This window comes from Corylus avellana, chromosome 6, assembly GCF_965113065.1.
Source record: "Corylus avellana chromosome 6, dhCorAvel1.hap1.2, whole genome shotgun sequence".
In the NCBI taxonomy this organism is placed as follows: Eukaryota; Viridiplantae; Streptophyta; class Magnoliopsida; order Fagales; family Betulaceae; genus Corylus; species Corylus avellana.
Genome location: NC_142495.1, coordinates 24,937,547 through 24,951,296, shown reverse-complemented (window position 1 = coordinate 24,951,296; position 13,750 = coordinate 24,937,547). Strand labels below are relative to the sequence as shown.

The window sequence follows — 13,750 nt, the reverse complement described above, 5'->3', positions numbered from 1 at the left end:
AAAAAAAAAGAATAAGTTTAATAAGATATATATATATATATATCAATTGCTCGTTGAAACAAACTTTTCTGGATCATCTTGAAATGGTTGGTGCAAGTAGGCATATTTGGTTAATAAATTAATAATAAAACTATAGAAAGAAGAAAAATTGGTTCACGACTATTTCAGATTCTATGTTCTCAAAAAAAAAAAAGAAAGAATAAGTTTAATAAGATATATATATATATATCAATTGCTCGTTGAAACAAAGTTTTCTGGACCATCTTGAAATGGTTGGTGCAAGTAGGCATATTTGGTCAATAAATTAATAATAAAACTATAGAAAGAAGAAAAATTGGTTCACGACTATTCCAGATTCTATGGTTCTCAAATATTCTCAAATATTCTGAAAACTCACCTAAGATGATTTCGCGCCCACAATAAAAAGCTGCAGTTTAAATTTTGTTCCACTTCCTTTAGGATTATTTCCCACCATGTCCTAAGCTTTCATAAAAATTCTAGTTTTGTCCCAAAATTCAGCCTATAAATAGGCCGGGCTGTACATGTTTTCAATCACAAATAAAACGTCTCTCTCAGAGATTTCAAGTGAGAAATACCTATAATATTTATAAGCTTTAGAACTTAAAAGCTTAAAAAAGGGGGAGTGCCATGTATAATTCTTTTATCCTTAGTTTATATGTCAATTTTAGTTATTAGAATTTAATTTATGTCGTTATAATGTCTAAATTGCTCGAGAAAGTGTGATTGAATATCTCGGAAAGGATATTATATTCAATCATCCTTTTAAATATTACAAATGTGCCATTGTGCTATTTAAATTTTTTTAGGTATTTTACAATAGTGCCGTTGTGATGCCCAAGTAATATTAGAAGTTTTAGATAGATATAACATTAATGTCCTAGTAATGCCAATATAAAAATATGTGGTAACACCACATAGTCGTTATGATGCCCGAGTGACATTATAATATTTTAGGTATATGTCGTTATGTTGTCCAATTTTGGATAGAACATAGAGATAAATTAAGAGGTCGTTATTTTAGCCTTTTAAATATAATTTTAAACTAATATATGGTCGCGCGTTGGCGTACTAAATGCAGTGAATATTAGAATCAAGGGTTAGAGCAGGAATTCAGTTTAACGGTAAAATGTAAGTATAACTACTTACTGAGCATGATACTATTTTTGTAAGTATAACTACTTGCTGAGAATGATACTATTTTTGTAAGTATAACTACTTACTGAGCATGATACTATTTAGTAAGGGATTTGGCTTATGTGTGGTAGTGGAAAACTACCGCACCTGCAGTAGCCCAAAACGACCTAGTTTTGGGCAATAAAAAATTAATATTTTTAAAGAAAAACAAAAATAAAAATATTAAAAAAATAAAAAAAACTAATAAAACTAAAAGAAAAAGAAAAAGAATAATTCAAGGAGCCACCCCCCATGGCCGGTTTGGGGGTGGACGAACCACCCCCATGGCCAAGGGGGTGGTTCGGCCACCCCCAAAAGGCCAAAATGCCAAAAGAAATTACAAAATAAAAAATAAAAATAAAAATAAATAAAAAAACTTTAAAAAAAAAGTTTGGGTTTTGGGGGTGGCCGGACCACCCCCAAGGGCCTGGGGTGGTTTCGGCCACCCCCATACCGGCTATAGGGGGTGGCCGAAACCACCCCCAGGCCCTTGGGCGTGGTCCGACCACCCTCAAAACCCAAAATGTTTTTTTTTTTTTTTTTGTAGACATTTTGGCCTTTTGGGGGTGACCGGACCCACCCCTTTACCATGGGGGTGGTTTTGGCCCCATATCGGCCATGGGAGTGGCTCTAGCCACCCCTTGGTGAAACTGGGGTGGTCCGGCCATTCCAGTTTGGCCAAGGGGGTGGATCCAGCCACCCCTTTAATTATTCTTTTTCTTTTTCTTTTATTTTTACCTGTTTTTTTTTTTTTAATAATTTAAGTTTTTTAATATTTTTATTTTTATTTTTCTTTAAAAATATTAATTTTTTATTGCCCAAAACGACCCAAAATTGGGTCATTTTGGGCTACCGCAGCTATGTGCGTGGTAGTTTGCACTACCGCATAGAAGTCGGATCCATATTGCAAAGCAAGCATGCTGAATGCGGTAGTTCAGTGTTAATGACGTGTATGTATAGCTTGCTATATATAGCATAAATTACGGAAGCAATAGTCTATTTAACATAGCTTTGGTAAAAAATGTCAGCTGAAAATTACCCAAAGAAAATGTTTCCTTTTCGTCACCAAAGTCCTTGTGTGTGATTGTTCACATTTTAGTGATTATTTGGGTATATCTGTTAATTCCGCATAAACTGTGATATTTATCTGTTAAGCGTTTTTTAGATTTTACAAAGCAAAATGGACCAATCTAGCTATATATATTGTGCCTCCTCCCCATTGACCATTTAGCCAGTTCATCACCGACATTGCATTGTGACATAATATTCCACATATATATCCGTTTAATTAATTTGTTGGCTTGTACTACTCGGAGAAGGGACCATCATGGAGGGGCCCTCGACTTTGGGGCAAGGAGTAGTCTAGGTTGTCCATATGGTCCCTTGTCTGAGCAGTACAAGCCATCAAATTAATTAGACAAATGCATATGTGGAATATTATTTCACAAAGCAATGTCGGTGATGAACTGGCTAAATGGTCAATGGGGCGGAGGCACTATATTTACAACTAGATTTGTCCATTTTGTTTAGAAAAATCAACTAACCGTCTCCGCTAACCGCCTAGCTAGTACATGGACGGGCTCTAAACTTGGGGACAGGGAGTAGTCTATATAAGATAAGCCAATAATTTCATAGTGATCAGGCTGTCCATATGGTCCCCTTTCCGAGTAGTACAACCCAACAAATTAATTAAAGGGATATATATATATATATATATATATATATATATATATATATGTGTGTGTGTGTGTGTGTGTGTGTGTGTGTGTGTGTGTGTGTGGAATATTATTTCACAAAGCAATGTTGGTGATGAATTGGCTAAATGGTCAATGGGGAGGAGGCACTATATATCTATAGCTAGATTGGTCCATTTTGTTTCGTAGAATCAACTAATTGTCTCCGCTAACCGACCAGCTAGCACATAGATGGGCCCTCAACTTTGGGGTAGGGAGTAGTCTATATAAGATAGGCCATTGATTTCTTAGCGATCAGGCTGTCCACATGGTCCCTTCTCCGAGCACTACAAGCCAACAAATTAATTAAATGGATATATATGTGGAATATTATTTCACAAAGTAATGTCGGTGACGAACCGGCTAAATGGTCAATGGGGTGGAGGCACTATATATATAGCTAGATTGGTCCATTTTGTTTAGTAAAATCAATTAACCATCTCTGCTAACCGCTTAGCTAGCACATGGAGGAGCTCTCAACTTTGGGGTAGGAAGTAGTCTATATAAGATAAGCTAATCATTTCTTAGCGATCAGGCTGTCCATGTGGTCCCTTCTCCAAGCAGTACAAGCCAACAAATTAATTAGACGGATATATATGTGGAATATTATTTGACAAAGCAATGTCAGTGATGAACTGGGTAAATGGTCAATGGGAAGGAGGCACTATATATGTAGCTAGATTGGTCCATTTTGTGTGTGGTGGAGAACGTTGACACTTTGCTGCCTAATACTTTGTACTTTGAGAGTAAAGATATCACTTACCCCAATTGATACGCTTCCTCTATCTTCCTCTCCTGATCTTGATGTTGACAAAGATGAAAGATGGTTCTGTTTTCTTTGTGATTTAATAATATTGTAAGTTGTTTCTTTGATATCATGAATACATATATGAATCACACCGAAAACTATACATGAAGGAAGTGTATATAGAGACCAATAAACCTAACAATAGAATCAATAACATATTAGTACAACCAATTAGAAAAAAAAAAAATAGTAATTTTATCTTTAAATTCGTTAAAAAAATAATAATAATTTAGGCCATTTTTTTTTCTTGTTTTGGACCACTTTGGTAATATATATATATATATATATGCACTTGTGATGCTTGTGTCCTACATTGGAAAAGTATAAACTAAAAGAGTAGTTAATATACCTAAGTAGACCTAAGCTCATTAGCTTAATTAAGCTTTTGGACTAGAAGTGGTGTCCTAGTTAGGGTTGTGCACATCAGCCGCCTACCGCCCATTGGCCGTCCACCATGCCGACGCCGAGTCGCCACCGACAACCGGTGACCGGTAGACAGTACAACATTTCACTACCGACATAAGTTCGGTTGGCAGGCGGAGTAGTTTTTGGAGAAGACGGGTTTTGCAGCGACCCGCACAAACAATGGCCTTTTTAAAAATAAAAAATAAAAATGACGCTTCTTTTTTTTTTTCCCGATTTGGAGTTAATTATCGGATTTTTTTCTTTTTTCTTTGATAGTTCAATATATATTAAGAAGGCAAATTGCTGACAAGATAGTGTGGTTGAGCTTTTGAAGCCATTGACAGTTTCAATGAAGACTTTATTAGAGGGAGTTTTATTATGATATATATATATATATATATATATATATAGAGGTCAAAAGAATGAAATTATGAAAGGATATATCCATTGTTTCGGATTTGGCTTAGGTGCGATAGTGGAAAACTACCGCACCTGTGGTAGCCCAAAACGACTCAGTTTTGGGCAATAAAAAATTAATATTTTTAAAGAAAAACAAATATTAAAATATTAAAAAATTAAAAAAACTAATAAAATTAAAAGAAAAAGAAAAAGAATAATTAAAGGGGTGGCTCCCAAAAAAAAAAAAAAATTAAAAAAATTTTGGGTTTTCAGGATAGTCGGACCATGTCCAAGGGCCTGTGCGTGGTTTCGGCCACCTCCTATAGCCGGTATGGGGGTGGCCGAAAGCACCCCTATGGTCAAGGGGGTGGTCCGGCCACCCCCAAAAGGCCAAATTGCCAAAAGAATTAAAAAAAAAAAAAAAAAAAAAAAAAAAAGGTTTTTGGGGTGGCCGGACCACCCCCTTAACCATGGGGGAGCTTTCGGCCACCCCCATACCGGCCATAGGGGGTGGCCGAAACCACTCCAGGCCCTTGGGGGTGGTCCGGCCACCCCCAAACCTTTTTTTAAGGTTTTTTTTTTTTTTTTTGCTATTTATTTATTTACTTGTTATTTATTTTTATTTCTTTTGGCATTTTGGCCTTTCGGGGGTGGCCGGACCACCCCCTTGGCCATGGGGGTCGTTCGTCCACCCCCAAACCGGCCATGGGGGTGGCTGGAGCCACCCCTTTAATTATTCTTTTTCTTTTTCTTTTATTTTTATTAGTTTTTTTTTAAAAAAAATTTAAAATTTTTATTTTTGTTTTTCTTTAAAAATATTAATTTTTTATTGCCCAAAACTGGGTCGTTTTGGGCTACCGTAGGTGCCTAAGCCAAATCCTTTAGTAAGTATAACTACTTACTAAGAATGATACTATTTTAGTAAGTATAATTACTTACTGAGACTGATACTATTTTATAAAGCTTTTGAAGTATGATTATTACATGAGCCTGAATATTTTGTGAATAACATAATTATATGCTTTCAATTATTTTTACATGTGTTGAAATAAGTTGCGAAATGAAAGGAGATGATTATGAGAACAAAATGATGATTTTAAGAGACATGTTTTTGCATAATGTTGAACATTGAGAGATTACACCACATTTACATAGATGTTGATGCAGATGTAGAAGATGGTGAAGATGATCTATATGCTTGCCTAGGTTACTATGGATAAGGCTTTTTGGTGCCTTAGTTTGTTGTAAAATATCATGAAGATGTCCATATTTTGAAATGTATCTATAGTTAGACATATTCTAGGTACTTTTGGTGTACATTTACCTATGTGCCGTCTGTTGCACTTTTGACTAGTGTGTTTTTTTGTCTTGTAAAGTACAATTTATAAATCTGTTTAATATAGAAGTCTTGTTATCAGCTATGATATGTTTTGTAAGGGTTACATAAGAAAAAAACAAATTTTTTCGCTACGAGATTTATAATCTCTAATGCTATTGAGGTAGAGATAGTAGTGCTTAGTGGCAATTGGAAATTTCCACTTTCGCCTTTCTTTAAGTAAAGTCGGGGCACTACACCTTACTTCAAACTACGACTATATGACACACACTCACCTTTCTGGGGCTGAATTTTGATCTTTCAACCATATAACATTTGAAAAGACACATGGACGGCTCACAAATCACGCAACACACACACCTTTCTCTAGTCACTTTTTGAACTAATCAATTTGGTAATAGTTTAAGGTGGGAAAGATCACATTCCCCTTTAAATTACCACCCAATTGATAATGTTCCTCCAAATTTTTAATTGTGACAATGTCATCTTGAAATTACCAAAACATTGTCAATGTCCCCAAAAGCTAGCAAAAAGATAAAAATGCTCCTATAAAATTTGCAACAAGACAAAAATACCCTTATAAATTCAAAAATAATAAATAATTAAAAAAAAACAAAATTTTTTAATTTTTATCTAAAAAAAATTATTTTATTTTAAATTATCTTTCAAAAAATGAACTTTTTTATTTTTTTTAAACGAAATTTTTTATTTTTTAAAACGAATATTTTCAATTTTAATTTTAAAAAAATCGAAAATTTTCATTTATTTTTTCTTATAAAAAGGATTTATATATATATATATATATATATATATATATATATATATATATATATATATATATATAAATTTGGCCACCCCTTGGATAATTTTTTTTTTTTAATTTTTAATTTTAGGTTTTTTTCTAGAAGTTTTAGTATTTTTTGTTTTTATTTTACTAATGTTAGTTTTGTCACTGGGGAACATTGACAATGTTTTGGTAGTTTGAGGGGACATTGTCAATTTTGTAGTAGTTTAAGGGGATATGTGGACTTTTTCTCAGGACAGAACTAAGAATTTTTATCGACAATGATCCAAGTATAAATGAGAAATATATTAAAATAGGGGGCCAAAGAATGAATGGTAAATATATTAATATTAAATATTAAATCAACATATAAAAAATAAAATTAGTATCCATTCAGTGTTAAAAAAATATAAGCAAAATAAAAGATACGAAATAATTGTTTCTTAAAATATTTCAATTTTCAATTCAATTACCTATTAAAATGGAACTCGACATTCTCCTAAATCCCAGAAATAATCTATGATTTGGGGTGTGGCATGTAATTAAGCAAACCTTACCCTTAGCTCTACGAAAAACCGCATTCTCCTCATATCCACACTGCACTCTAGAAAACAATACGGATTTTGGAGAAATACGTAGGACATTTTAATTCATGGGTCTAGAGCATTATAGTCATATATACAAATTTTCTTGTTTGAAATGCCCCATGTTTTCTTAAAATTTTTGTACTGGTTTTATGGGTCTAGGCCAAACAAAAAATTGTGGAATGCTTTCTTTTGGGCCCAAGGCCAAACTAAAAGATTTAGCTAGGTCCTTACACCAAGTACAAACCCTAGACTAAAATATTGGGCATTGGACATACTCTTCTCTCAGAGACTGACTTAGCATCGGAGTGAGACCCGCCAACGAGTTCTCTTAATTGGTTATTGTCTTGCAGGAATGCGAAGATTCAAGATCATGGATGTCTCGAAGAACGTGCAAATCACACCAATAGAAAACTAATAGAACGAAAAATGTTTTAACACATACTATTAAACATACATATAAACTCGAGATTGAATTATTTAAGGTCCAAGTTAATTTATTTAATTAACTTAAATGATCAAATTATAATAATAATTAATATAAATTTACAAAAAAAAAAAAAAAATCACCATATTTACTTTATATAAGAAGTGAATAAGTTAATTGAATATTTTGTAAACAAACTCAAATTCGTTCAAAAACAAGCAAGCCAAAATCGAATAAAACATCTAGCTCAGTGATATGCTTGAGCTTGACTCATGTTCGAAATAAAATTAAATGAGTCAAATTTAAACATTCAATACTTAACTTAGACTCGATAGTATACATTGTTGCCTACTTTTGTCCCACATAAACAAATCAAAATCCCTTCTCACAAAATGAATCTTTGGTTGATAACGTGACTTGCATGAACATTTCAAGAGGAAGTGTTTTCCCCCTCTCTGTATGATCCAGGGATTTGGTCCATCTCGGTAGGTGAGGTACCTCTAATAAGTTAAAGAATTGGAGATTTCATTGTGAGAATACAATCTATCAATGTTGGAGAGAGAATCACTAAGGAAGTCAAATAAGAGTAAATTAATATACATATTATGATACTACTTCTAGCATAAAAGCTTAAGTTAATCGGGTTTGATCCACTTATATATATTAACCACTATTGTTTATATATATATATATATATATATATATATATTTTCAATGTGGAGTACAAACCTCACAAGTGTATGCACAACAATCAATTAAGGTCACGACTCCCACGAAAGAGCACCATTGACCGGAGCTTAATTTGTTTACAACAGGACAGCAGCAAAAGTTTGTATTTAAAAGAATCTTCTACAGCTTGGCAAATGGCATAAAATGATACCATGTATCTCTCTTATAATCTTATTAGGTACAACATGAAGACATTAGAAAACCCAGAAAATGCACTCACAAAACCCACATTGATAACTACAATAACAACAAAAGGAAAAGGCACACCATATTCACAATCTTCCAAGAAGCAAATCTAGCAGGAATAAGCTTCATCAACATTGCTCTTATTCATATTGTACCGGAATTTAGATCTCACATTTGATAATGTATACGCCATCTCTGTATTGAGTAGAAAGCAATTATTAAGCCAAATCTAGAACACTGAAAAACGACACCACATGTGCTCTAGTTTTTTCTTACGGTGCAAGGGCAAACCTATAGCTTAGCTTGGGAGGCCAATGTCCCCCTTAAATTTTAAAAATCTCCTCAAAATTATAGGCTTTTACGAAATAAACCTTTTAAAATATTTTTTTACACCCTAAAACTTTTTGTTTTAGTTTTACCCTCCCCGAATTTAAAAAAAAAAAAAAATCAAAAAATAAAGGCTGGTGGCGAATCACACACCTCACACACACACATATATCGAATCTCACACACACACACACACACACACACACACACACACACATATATATATATATATATATATATATATATATATATATCACAAACCAAACCAATGGCAGATTCAGAATTGAACTAGAGATAACCCTTCTCTTTGCAGCATTGAATAGCTCCATCGAACATTTCATTGATCCCATACTTGTATTTGAAGCCAGAATCTAACAGCTTTTTTGTTGAGAGACTCGGTATTTTATACCCTTTAATTTCCTTCAAAGAACTGCACAAAAGGGAAGAAATAATTTTGAGATTAAAGGGAAAAAAAATATATATATATATATATATATATAAATTTTAGTTTATGTAATAAATAGTGAAGGGTAATTGAACTCACTCTAATGTTGGTATTTGAAATTCTGGGTACCTAGCTGACAGAAATTGAGACATCTGCTCAATTGTGACGACATCTGATGAACAATTATACCTTCCTTTTGCTGTAGGACATTCAAGGAGAAAAATATGTGCTCTGGTCACGTCATCTACATGAACCAATGATGTATTGAGAAGAAAACTATATTGATCCTTGTCACCTGCAGAGGCATTATAAGTTATTAATTCACACCAAAACCTCTTTTATTGTAATAACAAAAGAAATTATAGAGATTCCTTAGGAAAGAGATCATCTAGAAATACAGGTATTCGATAAAGTCTTTAAGGTGTATGATGTTATTTGATGGAATTTGCAAAAATATATATGCTTGATTCTTTGAAAAAAAATTTAAAGAAAAAACAGGGGTATAAATTGGGAAAAAAAAAACAGAGGTATATATATAACAATCTACTAAATAGTAAGTTTTGAAAAAAAAAAAAAAATACACACACATACCCAAGACCATAGCCAACATTGCACGAACAGAGCTTGGGAACTTCGGACAAATGAAGGGTCCGACAACGAAGGAAGGAATTATGGTTACGACATCCAATCCATGTTTTTCTGCAAATTCAAGGGTTGCCCTTTCAGTTAATGTCTTTGAAATCATGTAGGAGCCTGAATTTCCAGTTGGATTTGGAGCTTTGAGGAAATCTACGTCGCTCCAAAAGCTCTCATCCATTTCATCAACCTCCTGATTGCCATTGAATACAACAGCTGATGCACTGGAAGTGTATACAACTCGCTTCACTGTCTTGGAATTTAAGCATGCTTGTAAGACACCCAGCGCTCCATCGATTGCTCTTTTTGTAACTATTTCTTCAGGCTCTCTGTCTTCAAAATCAACCGGAGTTGCAACGTGAAAAACGCCAGTGCATCCTTCAATGGGTGCATTGAAACTCTGTGGATCACTGAGATCTGCGTTGAAGATTTGGAGCCTCTCTGATGCTCTTGACAGACTTGTAAGAAAGCTGATGTCTTTCTTTTGCTCTACTCACGCATCAAAAATTATATGGATAAAGAATTGCATGTAACAATAACATGTTTTAACGACATGTACGAATTAAAGATCCTGCTTTACAACATGGGTTGACAAAAAGAAATAAAATAAATAGTGAATTTAATATCTCCCAAAAGCTGCTGAGCAAAAAATTAAAAAAATAAAACCACCATTGACAAAAAGAAATACTAAAATAGTATATATATACCCAAAAAGGAATCCCACATGTTTTTCTTGATCTTATGAATATTCATTAATGAAGATGAAGATCTGTTAGATCGGGCATGGCTTACCAGAGTCAGATCTAACGGTGGTTCGGACAGAGTAGCCACGATCAAGGAGCCTCATGATGAGCCATGATCCTATAAACCCGGTACCACCTGTAACGCATACCAGACCTTTATCTCCTTCCATCTCTCTCTCTCTGCACTAAAATAGTTTCTCGAATGTCTGCAGTTTTCCCGAGTTGGCACTTTTGCTTTACCAACCTTCCTTTTAAGTTTTATCAGGGAAGCCACGTGCCATCCCACTAGTTTTTATAAAATGCAACATCTCATTTTCTGTCATTTCAGCCGAAAGTATTGGGACATTGGGTGGAATTGTTGTTGAAGAAAGCGTGAGGAAAATGCAATTTTCTTTTATTGGAAACACATGCAACACAAGTGATTATACGTAATACAAATTAGCTCATAGATATCACGATTCAAGACAAACAATTACCTACAACTATAATATGACACTTACCCACCTATAATATGACACTTTTACATATTCAAGTAGGGTGGGTATGATGGTATCGGTTGGGTAAAGTCATTATTAGTCACTTAACTAAAATTGTTGGTTAAATCGGTTAATTTATCGAAATTTTTGGTTAATGTTGGTTGGCTAATCGGTTTACCGTGGGTTTTTTTAATTGGGCCAATGCTATTTTTACATGGGCCAAAAATTAGTTATTTGGGGGCCCAATTTTTTTTTTTTGGTTAAACAATTTGAACATAAGATGCAAACAATAATAATATAATATGTGAAAAAACTTACCAAATACTTTTAACAAAACATCACTCCGCAAAGTCTATCCGTCAAAGCCTTAATCTGTGTCAAATTTGGCGAATCGGTTCAGTTAACCGACAACAAAAATTCTATACCGATTAACCGAACCAAACTGACGTTGGTATAAAAAAATCCATACCGATTTTCGACTCGCATAAGTCGATTGACGGTTAACATTGGTTTGGTCATGATTAGTATGCGGTTAATTTGCCCACAATGCTCAATAGTTACACCACAAACTCAAATTTCTTAAAACATACGTGAAACTCCTTGGTCTGTAATGTCTGCCATTTTACATGAGTGAGACATGACTTCCACAGTAAATTTATCCATGATGAGAACCTGTCAAACAAGTAGGTTGTTTACATGCTCATCATAGACAACCCCACAGAGTGCTATCCACGCCTTCACAATATAAAATAGTAGGGACAACACAACCAAATACTGGTCCCACTGAACAAAAAAGGGAGAATATAGCATGTCAAAGAAGAATAAATACAATGTAACACAGTAGTATGGATGCTTGTTATTCACTTTGAAAAAGACAAGTGAAAGAGTAAATTAATATGTAAAAGACAAGTGAAAGAGTAAATTAATATACATATTAAGGTATTACTTCTAGCTTAAAAACTTAAGTTAATGGGCTTTGATCCACTGATATATATTAACCACTCTTTTTCTTCATATTTTTTTAATATGGGACACAAGTGTATGCACAACAATCAATTAAGATCACGAGTCTCATGAAAGAGACCATTGACGAGAGATTAATTTGTTTACAAAAGGACAGCAGCAAAAGCTTGTATTTAAAAGCATCTTTTACAGCTTGGCATCAAATGATACCATGTATCTCGGTATCTATCTTATTAGCTACAACATCAAGACATTAGAAAACCCAGAAAATGCACCCACATTGACAACAACAACAACAAAAGGAAAAGGAACGCCATATTGATCACAATCTGCCTAGAAATCAAATCTAACAGGAATAAGCTTCATCAACATTGCTCTCATTCATATCGCATTTGATAATGTATAAGCCATCTTTCATGCCAATAAATTGTATCGAGTAGAAAGCAATCAATAAGCTAAATTTAGACCATTAAAAAAACTATAGCACACGTACTGTAATGTTTTTTTTTGTTGGGAAAAGTCACACATAACTCCTCCTATGAGACTATCGCTCAATTGATAATATTCTCCAAACTTTCTATTGGGACAATATCGTCATTAAACTATAAAAAATAATAATAATATCCCCAATGACGATAATATCCGTAATAAAATTAAAATAAGAAATAAAAACTGTGGAAATTTTAAAAAAAAATCATTTTTTGCTTCTTCTTTTTCAAATTTATTAGAGTATTTTTGTCTTATTAAAGAAAAATTATAATCATTTTCATCTTTTTGCTAGTCTTGGGGGGTCATGGTCAATTTTTTTCGTAGTTTAGGGGTTACATTTGAAAGAAGCATGTCAACCCTTCCTTTTGTTTTTAGAGCACTAGTATGGGCCAACCTTTATCTTAGCTTGGGAGGCTAAGATAAGTTTTAGACTTTTTTTAATTATTTTTTATTTTTACAAAATGCAACATCTCATTCTGTGTCATTTCAGCCGACAGTCTTAGGAGTCGGGACATTGGATGGAATTGTTGTTGAAGAAAGCGTGAGGAAAATGTAATTTTCTTTTTGTTTTATTGGAAACACTTGCAACACAAGTGATAAGACATGAATACGTAAATACAAATTATTAGCTGATAATTATCACGATTCAAGACAAACAATTACCTTACTTTAGACGACAACTATATGACACTTTGAGAGGACACAACGCACCACACACCACACACTCACCTATCTTCGGATAAATTTTGATCTTTAAAGTGTATAACACTTAGACAAGACACCACGTGAACACTTCACAATAAAAAGTAATAAAAAGTTATTTATTTGATGTAAAAAGTAAGAATATTAAGAGTTAATTTGTTCTTAAGAATAAATTCAAAATTGATCGTTATGGTTGACCTAAATTACAAATCACTCTATGTGGTATAACACATATTTTATAGGTACTTGTAATTGGTTCCCTACACATTAGAAAACACTATAGCAATCTTTGATGGTTGGTTAAATTTAAGGAATCTGATATAAGTAGGTCTTTGTGATTTTTTTGAAATTTTTTCTAAACATAGAGAATAAAATGGCATATAG

General features: G+C 33.5%; 1 protein-coding gene across 2 annotated transcripts; it reads right to left on the bottom strand.

The window, feature by feature from the left end:
* Positions 1 to 8,574: 8,574 nt before the first annotated feature.
* On the bottom strand, positions 8,575 to 10,908 carry LOC132186852 (vestitone reductase). Of its 2 annotated transcripts, none has more exons than XM_088517249.1 (5): positions 10,786 to 10,908; positions 9,949 to 10,482; positions 9,457 to 9,652; positions 9,212 to 9,342; positions 8,575 to 8,780 (listed from the first exon to the last, which is right to left on the bottom strand). In XM_088517249.1, exons 1-5 carry the CDS (start codon positions 10,904 to 10,906, stop codon positions 8,695 to 8,697), a joined length of 1,068 nt encoding a protein of 355 aa, XP_088373375.1. In that variant the 5' UTR covers positions 10,907 to 10,908; the 3' UTR covers positions 8,575 to 8,694. The 2 variants fall into 2 exon arrangements, with proteins under 2 accessions (XP_088373375.1, XP_088373376.1); XM_088517250.1 differs by having other exon boundaries at positions 8,700 to 8,780; positions 9,174 to 9,342.
* Between the last annotated feature and the right edge of the window lie 2,842 nt (positions 10,909 to 13,750).

Excerpts from the sequence above, each read along its gene's own strand:
- LOC132186852 (XM_088517249.1), bottom strand. The coding sequence starts at position 10,906 with ATGGAAGGAGATAAAGGTCTGGTATGCGTTACAGGTGGTACCGGGTTT. Across the intron at positions 9,653-9,948 it reads AATGTTGGCTATGGTCTTGG|GTGACAAGGATCAATATAGT; the intron begins GTATGTGTGTGT and ends ATGCCTCTGCAG. Across the intron at positions 9,343-9,456 it reads TTTCAAATACCAACATTAGA|TTCTTTGAAGGAAATTAAAG; the intron begins GTGAGTTCAATT and ends CCTTTTGTGCAG.